This window comes from Centruroides vittatus, unplaced genomic scaffold, assembly GCF_030686945.1.
Source record: "Centruroides vittatus isolate TY-2023 unplaced genomic scaffold, ASM3068694v2 scaffold_1478, whole genome shotgun sequence".
NCBI lineage: Eukaryota > Metazoa > Arthropoda > Arachnida > Scorpiones > Buthidae > Centruroides > Centruroides vittatus.
In genome coordinates this window covers 777,038-796,574 of record NW_027122680.1, presented here as the reverse complement: position 1 = coordinate 796,574, position 19,537 = coordinate 777,038, and the positions used below count along the sequence as shown (strand labels likewise).

The window sequence follows — 19,537 nt, the reverse complement described above, 5'->3', positions numbered from 1 at the left end:
TAAGGACAGTATCTGTAGTAGCATCAGGCCTCGGAGTCGCTCACTTTTCTCACTTGTACTCACTTTTCTGAAGTATCCTCACTTTTCTCACTTTTCAGGTCATTTTCTCACTTTTCTCACTTTTTTGGTCATTTTCACGTGCTTAATTAAGATGTGGGGCAAACCAAAAATAATTTTAAAGCCAAACGAATTGCCGAATTATCAGACTATCAGAATAGAATTTTTTAGAAGAAAATACACGGCTCTGAGCAGACTCAAAATTGCAACTGCCCGCTCAGTGTCGTTAGGTTATAGAAAACAAAAATTTATTTAACGTATTTAAAAAAATCTTTTATGCACTTAAAAAACCCCTCTCATTACAAATTCAGAAGCCAGTGTTGAGTAAAGTTATGTACTCATGCCATATTTTCATTATTCGCCAAAATCTACCTTATCCGAATTGCATTTCCTTCTACAGAGTTTAAAAATAAGTATTCTAAGCATCCCTGCAGTTTTGGCTGTTTTCTAAGAAAATCACTAAAGTCCTTTTGCAGGGGAAAGCACATTACGCAGAGGGATTAATCTCTCAAGCTGACAACACTGCTGCCGCTTTTAAATTCAAAATATATAATTATTAAAATTAACACGAGATAGTAGCGTAACCTCCTACCACTAAAAAAGATTTCGTTTCTGACCATTTAGTTATCCTGGTTATAGCCCAATAATTTGGCAGATTATTTGGTTTTAATTAACAATCGGGTTATGGAGTTGTCGTTTACAAAAATATTTTTTTACTTGATTTATCTTTAAATAATTTCATAAACTTGAGTTTAATAAAATTACTTTAATGATTTCATAGCATATTGTTAACGTTAAATCACATCTACATCTTCCCATAAATGTATGTTTAAATTGACTACAAGTATAATTATTCCATATAGTAAGTGTTATTTTCATAAAATGTGTGATTACTTTGCTTGTGAAATATCCATTTTTTAATCTTCTCTTATGCCGATTATAATTGTGCATTAATTGAGAGACTAAAAAAGTAAACGAAAATGTAAATTCATATTTACATATAAAATTTACCAAATAAATTAAAATATTCGAAGTGTTGTAAAAAGTACAACACGTAATTGCTTGTGAGAAAGATTTTCACACGCTTCCCAAAGGTTAACAACTTTGCAACGATGTTGGTTTTTATTCATCTGCAGGAAAAAGTTTTTTGTTATTTATGAAATCATTAATAAAATATTATTTTACTTATATTATTTGGAGTATATTTATTTCAGATTTATTATTTTATTTGGAAATCAATATTTACACATCTCGAAGCATTAAAAAATAAACAGTTTCTGATAATGATAAATATCCGAGAATAGCCAAATTAGTGAAATCAGCATCGAAAATCCCGTTCCCATGAATGAGAGGATCAATTTTATGCCGGGCACTTTCTCCTGATAGAGCATCAGTGTTGGAAAGAATGCTTAATTCACTTTTGATTGTTAAGGAGGGACTAAACATGTATGACCAAAGCCCACACCTTGTACCTATTGCAAAGGACGACTGAAATTAGCTTCCTCGGTGCATGGAAATTATCAAGAACGATTGGAAAATGAAAAGAAGTTAAAAGAATAAGAGAAACGGAAAAAAGAGCACAGAAATGTTTTGAAGAACAACAAAAGAAAGCTGTTCGTAACATGAAGATTATGGAACGGCAACTGAGTTTAAACCAGAAAAATGTAGAAGAAAATGAAATACATGCGACAGTCTAAGTTTTGTTAGAAGCAGCAAACAAAAAAACTGGAGAAGGCTATTAACAGCAAGAACATGAATGAAGTACAAGCAGCACGTGTGATGCTTATTAGTGTTAAGTGTTCAAAAGCAAGAGGAAGCGAAATAGAAGGAAGTTGATAACATGCAGAATAATCTTAATAAAAGAACATCATCTTTCATGACTGATTATTTACAGAAGCCAAAGACTTTTCAAGTATTCATGGTTTACTGAAAATACAAAAGCCACTGATTATCGGGAAACAGAAAAAAAAAACGCGATATAACCGAGTAATAAAAATTCTGGGCTTTTACTAAACAGATTATACATGCTATGGAATCTCTGTTCTTTCATCAGCAAGTGTTTCTGATATAAAATAAGCTTAGTTTTTCAATCCTGAATTTTATTCGTAGGTTATATCGAATTACCGGTAATTGACGTTTACGTAAACATCGAAACCATGAACGCCCATTTAGCATTGTTTCTTTAACAATGACATTGAAAGACAAATACTGTCGATATAAAAACATCAATTGCGATTTTATTATACAGTACTATATAAATCGCTTATTAGAAATTCGTGTAGTTTATATTTTTCAATAAAAATTATAAATGCTGTAATTGAAAATTTAAAAAAAATGAATATTGAATATATAATAGAACATCAAAACTTATAAAATTACAGAGTAAAAATTCTCTAAAAAGCAAAATGAAGTTACTACTGTATAAAAATTTTAGAAGTTTTCGTTCAGAATCAGAGAGATCTTTTCCTTACACGTTATGCGGTGAATTCGAAATTTCACACCTTTATGTGAATTGACGCAATACCGTTAATTCACATAAATGTATGAAATTTCGAATTCACAGAAACTTGTAAATGAGGAGACTGTACTTAAAACTAATAAATAAACAACTTTTATATCAAAAGGAAACAAATGACAATCGATCTATCCACCTGTTCTGCATATTTAGCTCTTTCTCGTATTTCGTTGCAAATAGAAATTCAGTGGTAATTGGTAATTTAAAATTAATTGACTCAAATGCTTTTAAAATTTAGGGGACCAAAAAAACGCGATATAACGAGTGGCTACTATATTACAGTATATACAGAAATTTTTAAAATGTGTTTAACCATAACAGAATAAAAAGAAATAACAATTTTTACTGCTGTTTTGCTGAGTTTTCCTTCTGTGTTTTCACTTTGTTTTGTCACTATTGCACTCACTTTTTATTCACTTTTTCTGTATTTCAACTCACTTTTCTCACTTTTTCAAAGGGGAAATAGCACTCCGAGGCCTGTAGCATATAGTGTAATAGTATATTTTGGCCCAATATTCTGTAGTGAGCTTCGAGCACCTGCTCTTTAATTGTGATAACCCTATATATAAAAACTAGAGGATAATTAACAATGATGTCTTACCATGATTAAGTACACTTTTAGTGTATAATCCCGTAGAGATAACAGTTATAATTATCTATTCTTTTTATAAAGGATGTCTTTTTTGGTTAGATTATCCTTATTATTTTTAATCTATAATGTAAAATATTACGTTTTAAAATATTGAGAGGTATTTTAAGTATTGTTAAGACATATTTTTATAAACTGAAAGTATTTGTTTTGTAAAGAATCTTGCATTTTTAAAATTTTAATAAAGTTTTGTCAAGTAAGAAAAACAAAGTTTGGTTAATGTTACCTTAGGTAGCCAAGATGGCGGCTTGTCTCTGATTCCAGCAAGGAAACAGTGGGACGCACGTTCTAACCTAACCTAACCTATTCTAATAATTTGGTTACTAATAATTATGGTAATTTATTAGAATAGGTTGGGTTAGGTTAGAATGTGCGTCCCACTGTTTTCTTGCTGGAATCAGAGACGAGCCGCCATCTTGGCTACCTAAGGTAACATTAACCCAGAGTTTTCCCCACTAGTAACAATGGAAAGAGCTAAATGAAATTTTAATATGATTTATATTAAAAGTTGGAAGATAGTTTTTTCATGAATTTTTCTGAATATTCTAGCTTTTTTTTTTTTTTTTATGTAATTTAAAATATTACAAAAAATTACAATTTTTACTGTTAATTATAACTAAAATACTTGTGAATTTAAATAAAAGTCTAATGAGAACTTATCAAATTATTTTTTTAATAAATAAAGATGTACCGTATTTTACGGACTATAAGACGCACTTTTTTCTTCGAAAAATTGCCTCCAAACTTCAGGTGCGTCTTATAGTCCGTAAAATACAGTATATAAATAATATCAAACAATTTCGATTTTAATGCGGTTTTCTTCAGAAATCAAAATATTATGTTACATTTGAACTTTTATACCATTATAGCAAGAAGTAAGGTAGTATTTTACTGTGAAATACAAATCTAGACTTTGGATTTTGCTTATCCTTATAGATGCAAAGATACAAAGTATTTAAAACATGAATTTTCATAATAAGAAATGTCATATTGCATAATAATTCATGCAACGTGACATTTCTTACTTACGTAACTTTGACAATCAAGAAAACATAATTAACTTATACCGAATTCGTGCAGTATTAACGCTAGCGTCGACGTCGTCATTAAATTACGACGATAGCTTCGGTTTGACGAGTCCTCGTCTGGCATTGACGAATTTTTTTTCATCATTTAGATTAATAGAATGTAACCATTTTATATTTTAATTCACATAAAGGCATTAAATGATTAAACTTATTATTAAAACGACAAAGTGTAATAAGAATTTTTATATACTCGAAATGCCAAGTAACAGTTTTAAGGGAAATATTTTAAGATTTCTAAAAGTTTGTAATTTATTTCCAAATTTTACTTACTTATATTGATATTTTCTATTATACATTTCAAATCAGTCATATTTTTATAAATAATTTTTTTTAATCTGTAGCCTTCATTCACAAGGAATTTTAATACATTATAAAGTTTAGAAGGTAACAAGTAAGTTTAAGAAGTGGAATAATAATTGGGAATTTTACTTAATATATATTTAACTAAGTAGTATTAAATTTAGATATATAGAGCTTTAAAAAAACAATCTATATAATTTTGATTTTGTAGTTTTTGAATGAGTAGGATAATAATACTAGTAATTTTTATTTTTTCGTTTGTAGTTTTGGGATAATCTGTTATACTAATCTTTTTTATTACAGCATTAATTAATATAAATCCGAATAAATAATAATTTTTGTTACAGAGTCGTGTGTTTTATTCTTAAAAATATTTCTCGTTCCCGAAAGAAGTTTTAAATTTATAAATATTATTTTGGTTATTTGACATTGTTTCGATTACTGTATTTAATTTAAATTAATTAATAGATTAATATTAATTTAAAACTGTGCCGAAAAGATCTATAATTGAACTACGTAATAAAATTTATTAAATATTTACTTTACTGGAACTATTAACCATGTAAGTTTGAAAATTTAACATTTTTTAAGTTAAGTTTGTAATATTTTACCCTAATTAGATTCTTATTTTTTTATATATATATATATATATATATATATATTATAATACTAGAAAGTTAGCAATGTATCTATAAAATTTCAGATTATTTCATATTTATTAATATATAATTATATGGCTCATTTAACTTATATTCTCAACTAGTGATACACTTCTCCAGTATAAAATGTTTTATAAGTGCATTGAACAAAATGATATTGAACGGAAAAACTTGAAAATACAGTGATATCTCTGTTTTCGTCGATAATCCGTCCGAAAACAATCGGCGAAATTCGAAACCGACGAAAACCGAGGCAACTATTTCCGTATGAATCAATGTAAATCCAATTAATTCGTTCTAGACACTCCAAAATACATACCAAAAACACCATTTTATAAAGAATTAATATGGCGTTAAATACTAAAAGCAATAAGAAATTAACATAAAAGACTAATAAGTGTAAAGATAAAAGTATTAAGATTAAAGATAAGATAATTAGCATTAAGATGAAAGCAATGGAATTGTTCGGCTAGACACGCGAGGTAATGTCTTGTCTTGTAGAAGCTAGTCGGACACGAGCTTCTAGCCTACATTGCCCCGTGTAAAAGTGTGATGTAATAGTAGTTGTATGCATTTATGATGGTCGCATCGAGGGGAATAATGCCTTCCGGGAAATCCGTTTAAGGGTAACTGGCCCCTATTCGGGAGTTACAGACGTGGGGAAAACCCGTTAAACTTCACGTGGCCAGTCCACCTTGGCAAAGCATCAGACTCCCGGTGTTTAGGGAATGGAACCGTTGGCCAATGGTGGCCCTGTTGCGGGGTAATGTTCACACGAGAAATAACACCACACTGCGCCGGAAAACGCATGGGTTGCCCTTTGTTTTCACAAAATTAGCAGCGAGGTCACTCGAGCACGCCAACGAAATCCGAGGCAATCGACGATAACCGAAACCAACAATAATTGAAGTCAACGAAAACTGAGGTATTACTGTATTCAAATATATTTTTATTAAAGCTAGATGATCTAAAAATATTTGTTTGTCATCAAAGCAGCAACATTACCATAAAATTTAAACAATAACTGATACATATAATATCCACTACAAATCTTTATGAATATTTAAATTCAAATTCAAATTTATTAATGTATTATAAAATTTATCCAGCTACAAGGAGGATACAATAATTAAAACAGTACAAACAAAAGTTAAACTTAAATAAAATATAATTTCTATGATGTGGGAAATTTTTCTGTAACATTTAAATATACAATATTAAGTTAGTAAATTCAGACTTGAGGCTCGTTTTCTATTTTACCGCTGTGGACCTCTGACAACTTAATATATTTATTTAAAAAATTGTATACTCTGGTTATCATAATCGGACCCAATTGAAATAATTTGTTATAGAATTATTCTATAGATTTGCACCTAGTCAAAGTAGAAATACCAAGTTGATCTCTAAAATTTATACATCCATTACATGTACAAATTAGATGGTAGATAGAAAATTGATCTTGACACATTCTGCATTGACTGTTCTTAATATCTAAATAATTTGTGTCGACTACTATATAGAAACCGTTCAATCTAAGGAGTTATTAAACATATTTTCCACTAAGATAGTGAAACCAAAGTTCCAATCGGCTTCCGTATTGTTAAATAATATATGTGCTATCCCATATCTGGCCAACGTGAGACTAAATTTATTATACCAATTATTTGTGTAATTCCTTTTATCCTCAGCTAATCTTTTAAGTACATTCAATATAGTATTTATCAGCATATATTCACTGTTGGTCATTCTCTTATAAAACTTCATAATCCTTATTACCATATAAGGCTCCAATTGTAACCTATTAATATCATGACGAATTGCGTAACCGGGTACTGCCGTCCAGCAATAAATTTTTCTTAAGTATAATAATTGGATTTTCTCGAAGTGAGATAGCCAATCCGTGCCCCACACTGGGAGAGCATAGCATATCGAATTTATGACTATCGATGAAAAGAGCTGAAATTGTTTTTGTATAGAATTAGTTTTCATTTTAACTAATAAATAGATTAAATTATTTATTATTCTATTTTCTTTATATTGAATTTGTTGGGAATGTTTTCCAAAAGATAGTGTTGAAGTAAAAAGGATTCCTAAATACGAAATTTCTTCAACTACTTTCAGTTTGTCATTTAGAAGATAAAAATCGTGATTCTGTTTAGCCATTCTTCCTCCTCTTTGAAATATAAGGAAATGAGTTTTATTTCGGTTAATCTTCATTTCCATCTGAGAAAAATATTTCTGCATCTGATTTAGTTTTCTTTGTAGACCAGTTTTAGTAGGCGAAAGTAATACCACATCATCCACATATTGTATTGTGTGAACTGTCTGATTTCCCACTAGAATTCCATCTTCTTCCCTATTAAATTATTTATCAATGTCATGGATTATGAAATTAAATAAGTAAGGTGATACTGTATCACCTTGTAAAAGACCTCTGCATATGTCAAAAGAAGGGTAAGTATTCTTTCCACTTTTAATTATGACTAGGTAGTGACCGAATAAAGATTTTATAGCTTTTATAAATAATGAATCTGTGCCATGTATTTTCAATTTTACACACAGTTTTTCTATTGATATCGAATCAAAGGTCTTTCCAGATCTAAAAAAGCTGCATACGCTTTGCGTCTTTTCCTAGAAAAATAATCCTTGAATAGTTGTTAGCAATACAAAAATTGCAATTTCTGCTCTACTCCTCTTCACGAATACAAATTGTGAATTTGAGATCAAAGAATTCACTCTCGTCCATTGATCAAACCTATTTGCAAGAATTGATGTAAAGATTTTTCTTAATGTAGACAAACTAGCAATGGGTCTATAATTACTGGGATTTGACCTGTCACCCCTTTTAAATATCATCAAAAATATGCAGAACACCAAAATTCAGGAAAAATACCATGTTCATATACAGTAATACCCCGAACTTACGTGATAGGTGGGACCGAGCGATAACCGTGTAAGTCAAATTCGCATAAGTCGGGGTATAATTTCGCATATAAATACATACAAATTATTTTTAATTGGGCCGGAGACTAAAAAAACAATAATTTAGAAAAAAACGTTTAATAAAATTTTGGATAATACATATGTATAACAAATTATATTATTAAAATCGTAAACCGAAGTTATTTTTATGTAGAAGACATCATAAAATCTAACAAATTCGTCTGACGGCTCAAAGATTCTTTTTTCTCCCGCAAAATTTCCTCGTAGCATGCTAATAATTTTTTTTATTTCTCGTTTCGTAGAAGAAATGCACTCTGCATTGGAGTCTATATTTTCTAAAATTTGTAACCCCCTTTTTCTTTTTTTGTATCAAAGTCTTTAATAATGTTAACTTTACATTCCAAAGATAAAGCTTTCTTTTCTTGTTTGATGCAGAAGAATCAGTTCTACTTCGTTTGGATAACATAGTAGAGTCTCTCAAGTCTCCGTAGATATAACAAACGCATACATAAATAACACAAAATAAATTGTAGCTATGCGTCGATTCCGCGCGACACATCCGAACGTGTAAGCTGAACAATAGTGTGGGAGAGTAAGTAACAATAGTTGCGTGTCGCTCAAACAAAAGACGAATCGACAAAATTTAAAAATCGCGTAAGTCGAGGTATTACTGTATATAATTGCAAGTAAGCACCAAAACTTCTGTCACTTCAATTGGTATTCGTTTTAAAAAACTGACTGGTATTAAATCGAGTCCAACAGCAGTCGACTCACTTAGTTTATTAATATTACTTATAATTTCAGAGGCCTGTATTGGTAGGTTCATCGCCATCTTCTCACCATGCATCATAACTACATCTGTTCCTGGTGAACTACTTGTTATATCCAATTTCCTCATCTTGAAAAATTCAAATCATTTGAAAAAATCAATATGCTTCTTGTTTTCCACCTCGATCCTCAGACAAAATTTTTTCACCTCAGATTTTTTAATATTATATTTATATTTCTTCGTTTTTAAATTGCCTCCTTTACTTATCTTCTCTTTAAAAGTTGGTAAATTTGTACTTGATATAATAGTTATCAGATCACTTTCCTATACAGTTAAGTCATTATCAAGTACCTTGAATCTAGTGGTCCAAAATGAATTCAGAGCATAAAATATAGCCAATCATGATGCACCTTTCATCGAGATATATCGTGTTTACTCACACATAAGACGAGGTTTTTATTTATTTATCACAGCTTCAAATTCCTAGGTCGTCCTATATACGCATGCTAAAGATTCTTTGCGTTTTTGCAAATAATTTTTGCGAACCGTGTATTTGCATTTTTTACCGGATGCTTACCCTCTTGTATTTAAAAACATAAGTATTTTATCTGGATTGTTTGAATCGTTCTTGTATATTGTCAGAAGTAAAGATGAATAACAATACGAAAAGCAAAGCTTTTGAATTGAATTCTAGATTGAAATTCCAAAATCACATGGGAGTTCGATATAAGTTTTAATCCATTTCCACGTGAAAGCAGATGATTATTTGGAAATCAGAATTCAGAGAAACTCGTAAGTGTAATTGTTGGAGAGTAGATTCGACTGTTAAGAATTGGCAAAAAAGGTTCCTAATTGTCCAGCTTTACATGAACAAATTATGTTGTCAACTTTACAAGATTTTTTCCTTAAAGTTTAAAATGCCAGTAATTTCTGCAGGACAATGTGTGCATTTATGTTTATTTGATATTTTGCTTGTTATTAAATGAAATAAAATTAGAATTGTATTAATAAATCTAATTTTCTTTATTTTGATCTTTAAAGTCACACCTTGTCCTCTACGCAAGTAAATACGGTAAGTATGTCTACCTGGATAATCCTCTATCATACGGCCATTCAAAATAAAAAAATCATAACTTTTAGCAAATTTAATTAGTAATTTTCCTTTCTTGTTGATTCCTGTATTGTGACGACTTCTTATATTATAAATCACCCGATTATTCCCGTTATAATTAGAATCACATTCGTTTCCAATTCTGGCATTTGAAATCCCCAAGAATTAACCACAATGAGGTGAAGTGTGTGACCAGTTCAAGAAAATTTTCTCAATATCCTGCTTATTTCTGTTTAGCATACACAATGTCAGAACAAATGATGTATTGCAGAATGTTATTTCCAAATGGTTAAGATGATGATTGACATTCTGTTTGTGATTGTAGTAAAATTAGAATTTTAAATAATCATTGAGAGATGACGTGCCATTCTTGAAAACAGACAATTTATCAGTTAAGATGGCAATTTGTTTTCTCAGAAGATAAAAATGAGTAGTCGTACTTCTTGACAGTCTTCATTTTTACTTTTGAAACAAGAATTGTTCTATCTGTAACTGTTTTTGTTTTGTACTTTATAACTTGAATTTTTCTCCTGTTTTCATGGTTAAAATATTAATGATTGATTCATAAATTAGTCAGTCTTCTGTCATTTTTGGATTCAGTGTTATCGACTTCATATATAGACATAAGATCAACAGAAATTTAAACTAAAAACTAGACTAAACAAATTCAAAAAATCTTTTTGAATCATTTTTTTTTCATTTTTAATAAAATACAGTAAAAACTCAATGTTACAGACACTGATATAACAGATCTCGCATTATTACAACAGCAGCTGATGTTGGCTGGATAATAAGAGCTTAATTTTATCATCTATTATTACATGTTGCTAGTATTATAAGGTTGGGCCTTTCGGGTATGAGTGTCATTGCGAATCGGACCTAATAACATCCTCACGAAGCGGCAAACAAAATGCATACTAAAGAATCTAATTTAGACTTGATATAATAATAATAATAAATGATAAAGCTCTTACAGTCAAGAAATTTTAAAAAAATTTAAATATTGTAAACCAATATACAGTATATTTGTAAAAAATAACATCGCTAACTGAAGAGGGGTTATATTGTCATAAACGCAAAATGCATTTTAGCCAAATGTATGATTTTATTCCTACCCATTGTGTGCAATGGAGGAATTGTGAAAGCATTTACTAAATAAAAAGAAAACTGTTTGTCTTCTAGAATAATATCATTTGACTTTATTGTTATCAGGTTGATTTTAAGACTTGCTAGATTTATTTCTGTAAAATTTAGTCTTTCCTGTAATGGTTTTAGACTAGTTAACTATAAAAACATTTTCTCTGAAAGTTGCAAATCTTTCAGTAAACAGCTATATCAGACTGGGGGATCAACGTCAGGATTATGGATGACAGTAAGTTTACTGTTTCGACCGGGAATGTGTGTGTTTGTGGAAGATCCCACTTACTACTTGGCACTCGAGCTATTTCAGGATTTCAGTATGAACATTATTCCAGGTAAATAATTTAATTTAAAATTTTCCGACGGTTAGAACGACCGATGACAAAGTTCATTTATTTTGCCTCTAGTCCAAACTGATAAAGATGGAATTGTGATCGAAGATTTGAGAGAGAAATTAGAAAAATACGTGTCAAAGTCAAATGGTTATCAATCTTCGAGTAATGTCCAATCAGATATTTCAGATTCTGAATGGAAGACTCTACATACAGAAGAACATTCCACTGGTCAGAAAGAATCGGATAATCGGACTAAATGTGTTTTGGAATCTAACGGTGATAGAGATGATGTGTTACTAACTCGCATTCCACAAACAGATGCACTTCGGTTATGCAGTCCTCTAAGTCAGTCACCACCCCTTTTAGAATCATGTTTATCTCAATCTACCATTCCTACCTCACAGCTTCCTGGTGGAAGTCCCTACAAATCGGATAAGACAAGAAAAATTAACTGGAGTAAGAAGAATTTACCGCTCTCGGCATTAATATATCTTATACCAAGTTACCATAATCCCACTGGAAGCACCTTGCATCCGGGTAAGATTTTTTTTTTCCAGTTTTCGTTTAATGTTTGAAAAATTTTATGTAATAATTTGTTTATGAAATTTATTGCAGAGAGATGTGAGCAGATAATAAAACTAGCCAGAGAATTCTCTGTCCTGGTCTTTGCCGACGAAGTGTATCATCTCTTACATTATGATGATAAAGACGTTGCACCAAAAAGATTATTTTCTTACGATAATATGTAAGCTTTCTTCTGTATCCAAAGTGCCGTTTCTTGATAGAAATTATAAAATCCGTTCATTAAAGGGACGATCCCGACTATCAAGGCAACGTGATTTCTAGTGGATCGTTTTCAAAGATATTTGGACCGGGACTTAGATTGGGATGGTTGGAAGTGCCAGAATGGTTAGTTTACACCATGCAGAAAAAGTACGTAACCCTGGTCCCACCAAACTTACATAAAAATTTAGCTTTTGGAATTTCAAGTAAAAAAAGCCAATAATTGAAAATTTTTCTATTGTATTGTATAGTTTATTTTATGTTTTAGAGGAGTGTTTGCTAGCGGAGGTGGAATTAATACCTATACAGCTGGCATCATGTGCAGCGTAATCACTTTGGGCTTATTAAGCGAACACGTTAATTCTGTTCGGAAAATATATCAGGTGTGTTCATTTCAGTAATCTTGCTTGCGATATAGTAGAATGTCAGTCATTCAGTTTTAAATTGCGCAACGTTTATAAAATCAGTTAACGTTTTGCAAAAGAATTTTTAAATGATCATTTGTATTTTGTTTTTATTGAATTATTGACACTCTACTATTTATTAAGTATATAAATTTTTTTTAAATGATTTTTTCCAAATATAATTACATGTATTTAAATTCCAAAAGCTAAAATAGAGAATTTTGGTATGTATAAATTGAAAATTTTATAAACTGAAATGGAACTCGTTCTTTCTTATAGCATGTATTTGCAGAAAATTCAACAGTATTATTATTAAATAATAAAATTGCTGTAATTTTTTTCATTTAATATACTCCCACTCTTACAATGTAATTGATTCCTGGATCCATTGTTATCCACTCATTAAGAACAAAATAAGTACCCTGAGGTGATGTTATAAGGGATAAAGGCAGCTTGAAATGAAGTATAATACTTAGCTGTATCTTACATACCAGATGTCCGCCGAGAAACATTGGAGTGCAATTTTTTTCCTTTTTGATGTATGTTTTCTTTCATTTTCATTTTACACACACTGTAATAATACATTGAAACAAGAATTTTTCAAAATTAAACTAAAAGTATGATATATAAATTCTATATATTTTTCATATATTATAAAATATAATCTTACATAAGACAGAGAATGTTAACAGAACATTAAATAATACCTAAAAAGAAAGATTAAGTTAGAAATTTTGCTTATTACATGTGTGATTTCATCATATATATATTGTTAAATTTCTTATAAAATTTTAGAACTTCATAATCTTTGTGATAACGTGATACCAATTACATCAGATACTATGTACAGTATATGCTGAAAATACAAAGTAAAAAGGTAAGCTAAAATCTTAATCAATATCCAAACATTATTTTTGGGAAAAATTGAAGCTTTTTAAACTTATTGAGGTTTATTATTATTATTATTTACCATATTTTTTGGATTGACTGGTAGTTTTTGATGTAATGCCAACAGTTTCACAGTTATAGAATAAAAACTTGTTCGTTTTTTTTCCTATGTCCTCTAGATAGGACGTACGACCTCACTTAAACCAGCGTGCTGGTTTTTAGCATACAGAAATATCTGATTTTGTAGTCTCCCCGGATAGACCGACATGCTGGACAATCTGCGGAAATACAGAAACAATTTTTCGAAACGAGTTTTTAGGTTTTTTTCCCCCATTTTGTTTTCCTGTATGTTCTTCACAATCTTTTTACTAGATATCTGAGATAACATAAATTGTTTTGTATTTGAATGTGAATGTGTGTCATATGTCAAATCAACTGTTATGAGTGTAAAATTAGGTTCACTTTGACAAATGAACTAGTATGAGTTAAATGTGAACTGCCAGTTAATCCCCTTTTGACAACTGTTTGACCAGTTCGTTAGGAGTTGAAATATCTCATCTTTTGCCAAACTTCTATTTGTTTGACCTATCAACTTTTCATAACTAATGTTCAAAATCTTTTCAACCATTCGACCACGTGTCACTTGGTATAAAGCAAACAATAATTTGCTTTGATTCATTTCATTTCTTTGTATGACAGTATGAACTTGGCTTTAATACAGAACAGTGCGATTACCAGTATTTATTTATCTGATGAATTTTCTGCAGTCTAGATAGGAATTCATTTTTAATACAAAATATAGTTAGATTAGTTTAGAAATTTGTTGAATCATTTGAAATCTGATTATTAAATTACATAGTAAATGCATTTTAAAACATCAGAATGTTTCTTTCTAATATTATAATATACAAAGTCATTTAAAATATAATTTCCTTTTTTCTTTTATCAGCAATTCATTCATTTCTAGACGTTCAGATTTCAGATTGTTCATTTATACCAATGCTATACTTATATTTAAAAATCTGATGAATTTTTTTTTATTCTTTCTCGTCTGAATTACAGTTAAAAACTAGCAACTTGAAGAGTTGACTTCTGTAGCAGAATTGGGAATTTGAAAACATCCTAAATTCTCAAAATGATTTCTATATTCAAATGATTGATACATTATGGATATATTTTTTGTATGTTTCTATGATTTCAGGCACGAATGGTCACAGCAAGCACAGTTTTGAAGAATGAGCTTCCTTCTGGTTGTCATCTAGTCTCTCCAGCCAAAGTGAGTACAAGTTTAAATGTGTGAATAAACAAATACACACGGTCCAAAACATAACTACCAAATTTCAGGAATGCAGAATATGTTCAATTGTTCAAATGAGGTTTGGGGAAATCAGTCCTGGGAAACTTTGCAGTATAAAAAATATTACCACATTGTAGTATCTCAGCTAAGCCTGGAGACATTAATTGGGAAAATTTGCCAAAATGCAGAGAAACTGTGCGCTTTCCAATCTCTCTTTTAAACAAAGTAAAAAAAAACTTTCCAAGCAGTTTACTCATTTGTTACATTGCTGCTTGCTTACACGACAATATGCTTTCAGTAAGACCGAGTTGTGCTTGATTACCGAACTGTGGTTTTGATTTTTATAATAAACCAAAATTGAAACAGTTTTTAAAAGAACAGGAAAAGATAACCCATTTTTTTTTCTAAAACTCTTGATACTATTTAACGGATGAAATTTAATGTCGGCTTGAATTAAAATGAGAAAAATTTAAATTATTCGCTCATTCCCCACATGGAAAATTTGCAACTCAGACTATATTTAAAATCTTTTTCGGAATTGTCTCAATTAAATAGCTAAATAAAAGTTTTATCGTCATAATTTTATAAGAATTATTTTCCTTTATTTTTCATGTTTTTTCAAAGATATAAAATAAAAAAAATATTAGCATTGAATTGTAATAAGTTTTAAGACGTCATAAAAGTAGGAATGCATTTTCAAAAAGTAACAAATAATGATGAAAAGGCAATCAAAAAGTAAAAAATTTTCAGAAAAAAATTGCACACCCATTCTCATTGTAAAGAAATTTTCTCTTTGGATACCAAAAAATCTGTTAAGTACCATCTCAGCTAAAAGTAAATACAGTAGAGCGTTGTTTATCCAAATCAATTGGAGACTGGGGTCGTTTGGATAACCGATTACGTATGAAAAAATATATTAACCTATCCCATGTTGAAATTTTTCTCCGTTGCGTATCGCTCCGTGTTGAATTTTCGTCGATTCTAAGCCTAGCAAAAATTTTTATAATAATAATCGAGGCTGTTGTATCGTTAAAAATTATTTCTTTATTTTGTACAAACAAAATAAATATATCGAAAAATATAAAAACAAAAAAATTATACTTAATTTAGTATCAAAAATGTTCGATTTAGCACGACACAGTCCGACCGGAACTCTTTTGGATAACTGACGTTTCAGTCGACCGGCTTTTGGATAAACAACACTCTACTGTAATTTGTGGAAAACAGAAAAATCCTCCGATTTCAGCACCGGGGTGAAATCTATACTATCTGAAACCTGTATTATGCACCAGTTATAGGTTCTGGATGGTATAAATAATTTGTGGCATGGATGATAATTGCAATTTTATATCCATTAGTCACATCAACTTTATAATTATATATGTTAATATGTTATCCTATGATGATGATACATGCCTAAATTAAAGCATTCTTTTAATTAAAAAAGTTTTTACATTAATTTATCAGCTTAGCGTTGCATGGAAAATTATATGATAGACCTATTTAGTTATTGTATGACTTAATAATTATTATGGAGTTTGGAAAATTAATTCATTCATAAATTGTTTTACTATTTTGTGCACCAGTGTGCAACAATTTATGGAAATTTTGTGTATTGAAAATATTTGCATCCCTGCCAAATTTTAATTTTCATAAAAGCTTTATTACACCTGTGAAATTTCCACATCTGAATTCTTGACTATGTCTCGTGACTAATATCGGCTCAAGCAGTGACCAGTCCACATTTCCTCGTGTTAATTTTCCTTAACGTGCTGATGTGATAGCTTTGAAAAATGCATGATTATGAATGGAAGAGATGATGCTCCACAGGTTAACAGGGAAAAAAACAAAAGATCCTTTATTAAAACTCAGTTACCTACATGATTACTTAGTTATCGGCTTGCGGAGTGTGTGTTACATAGGGACCTTCCAAATACCTGATGCTACAGTTTCCCATTAAGTTCCATGTCCCATACAGTTTGATGATGTCTGATTGAAGTTCTTGTTGGTTGGCCAGGTACTGCCTCATCTCTAGTTCTTGGTTAGATGTGTTCTTGTCTGACCATAGTCTATTTGCTCAGAAGGCTCCAAGGTTTTCAATGTGAAATTCATATTCTTTTCTCCTATGTCTTGTTAACACTTGATTTGCATAGGATTTGTCTTAATCAGAAAAATCCCAAACAATTCGTTTGTAAACTGTCAGAGCTTCTGCACACTTGAGGCTACAGACTATTTTGGCAAAAACAAGTTTTACCTAATCACCCGACGACTGAAGTCATCCGGGTGAATTAGGTATTAGGATTACTTCAGATGACAACTAATCAGCTTCACATTGTGACAACTTGATGACTGAAGTCGTTCAGTCGTCCTCATCTCAGTGCAACATTACCCCTTTCTCACAATAGTACTAGAGGTCATTTCCATAATCTTGCATAATGTATTCAATGAGCTTGCCTGTAATTTCAATGATTTTTACATCATGGAAAGCATGATGAAAGAGAATTGTTTGGTCTACATACTCTTCAGATCTGAATCCTTGAGATTTCTTTGTTGCAATATCGTGAGGGTAATATGTATCAAACTAACCTCAAAGATTTCAGAAGATATTGTTTTATATCAAATATGAAATCTGCTATTTCAAGAGAAATTATTTCACTATGTGTTGATTAATTTTATTCCAATTTAAGTTGAGAACAAACACACTGGATATATTGTTGTATAAATATCATTCAAAGCTATTTGAGTAAGATTCACGTGCCTCATTTTTCAGTTGTAACGATGCATTAAATATGGTAGGTTCCTTTTTGAGCCGTGCTGTATGTAAACCTGTATCTGTCTATCTATGCTGTCTTATGTTTGTTATTGTTCTGTCATATATTTAACTTAACATAAATTCTCCCTTAGGGTGGATACTTTCTATGGATAGAACTACCTGCATCAGTGAATGCAATTCATTTTAAACTATTTGCGGAGAAAGAATACAAATTAAGTTTTATGTCCGGTGAAAAGTGAGTACAGTTAATTTATCATATTCAATTTTGAAGACTTTTTTTTAGTTCTTTCATAGTACGATTTTCAGTAAAATTTAACGTCTTATAGATTTAGTATTGTGAACAACTTCAAGAATTTTATAAGGATTTCCATTAGTTTTTATCCAGAAGACGTACTGCTGGCCGCCATCAGCGAACTTTGTATGGCTATCCGAGAATTTATACAGAAAACAAATGAAAAAGAATCATTCTGGAAAAAATACGTGGAGTAATATAGAGAGAAAATTTTGTTTTTGTTGCATTGTATAGTAATTGAAAATATTGTGATAGAACATCAAAAACAAATTATCATCTTTCACAAACAAAATGTAACATTCTGATGTGTAGTGATACATTTTTTTTGTTTAAAAATATTCCCATCTAAAAATGCATTATCTCAAATAATTTTACGCTGCAAAGTTTTCAAATTATCCGAATCTTCCGAATTACAGATTTGTCTGCATTATCAAACTAGTGTCGTAAACTCTGACAAAGAAGCAATTCTTAATTTAAAAAAAAACAGTAGACTGCATTAAATGCTGTAATTTGTATTCTTTAAATTGTTATTGAGGGTTAAGGTTAACTAGCAATTACTACTGAATTTGGGATGATCATTTATTTTTTAATGCGGCTATCAGTTTCATTACAATTTACTATAATTCTCTTATCAAACATATTTAAATTTTTGAAATGTTTTAAGTTTACTTAGCTAATTGAGAATCGAACAAGTTAGCGTAGTAGTATGCCAAGAAGCAGTTTTCCAAAACATCGCAAGACAATCGAAAAACGTAGAGAAATGTAAATTCACGTCTTTACTCTTTCAAAAATTCAACAGTATTGTAAGTAAAAATGTTTGTTAAAAAAGGATCTATATTATATATAATATTTGAAATTTTCAAAATTAGTATTTATAAAATAGTTATTTTGTTAATTATTTTTATTTTGAAATTTTTAGTTTTGACTTTTTTTTACTTTACAAAATAATGAATTTCAATAAGAATATTTTGCCTTACGACTAGGTACCTAACTCCGATTGTTAAGGAATACATTTGAGAAATCGAATTTCGGTTTTACTTGATACAGAAATATCCTTCGATTCTTGAACACCGAACCGCAAAGGTCTCGAAGATGATTCGATGTTTAAGAATTAATTTAATTGAAAAATCAATTTGCAATTCTAACTAATTTGTTTAAAAGTTTTGAATATAGTCTACTTATAAATTATGCATAATTTTTGCATAAGCGTTTGTAATTTTCGACTTGTTTCGGAATTAAAAGAAATTAATACCACGCCGAGTTCGCAAATATAAACGTAATAATCTCTTTTTTAAACCACCGAATCCTCTCGAAATCTTTTAACCGGTGCGGTATGCTCAAATTTCATAAGCGAACATTTTCGGCTCCCTCACTGGGTCCGTTCTCTTTGTCGAAGATTATCCAAAGTGGATAATCTTCGACAAAGAGAACATAGCTTGCGAAAGGACCCAGCGAGGGAGCCGAAAACGTTCGCTTACGAAATTTGAGCATACCGCACCGGTTCAAAGGTTTCGAGAGGATTCGGTGCTTTTAC

The 19,537-nt window shown here is 30.3% G+C and overlaps 1 protein-coding gene across 1 annotated transcript in view; it reads left to right on the top strand.

Annotated features, from left to right (window-relative positions):
- LOC136987177 (aromatic amino acid aminotransferase DDB_G0287711) overlaps nucleotides 1-19,293 on the top strand; it is a 49,426-nt gene extending 30,133 nt beyond the window's left edge. The window contains 8 exon segments of the mRNA XM_067284866.1: nucleotides 11,415-11,566; nucleotides 11,639-12,103; nucleotides 12,182-12,311; nucleotides 12,377-12,499; nucleotides 12,618-12,732; nucleotides 14,843-14,917; nucleotides 17,843-17,946; nucleotides 18,038-19,293. Of these exon segments, the coding sequence (XP_067140967.1) occupies nucleotides 11,415-11,566; nucleotides 11,639-12,103; nucleotides 12,182-12,311; nucleotides 12,377-12,499; nucleotides 12,618-12,732; nucleotides 14,843-14,917; nucleotides 17,843-17,946; nucleotides 18,038-18,200 (1,327 nt within the window). The 3' untranslated portion in view covers nucleotides 18,201-19,293.
- The last annotated feature ends 244 nt before the right edge of the window (nucleotides 19,294-19,537 follow it).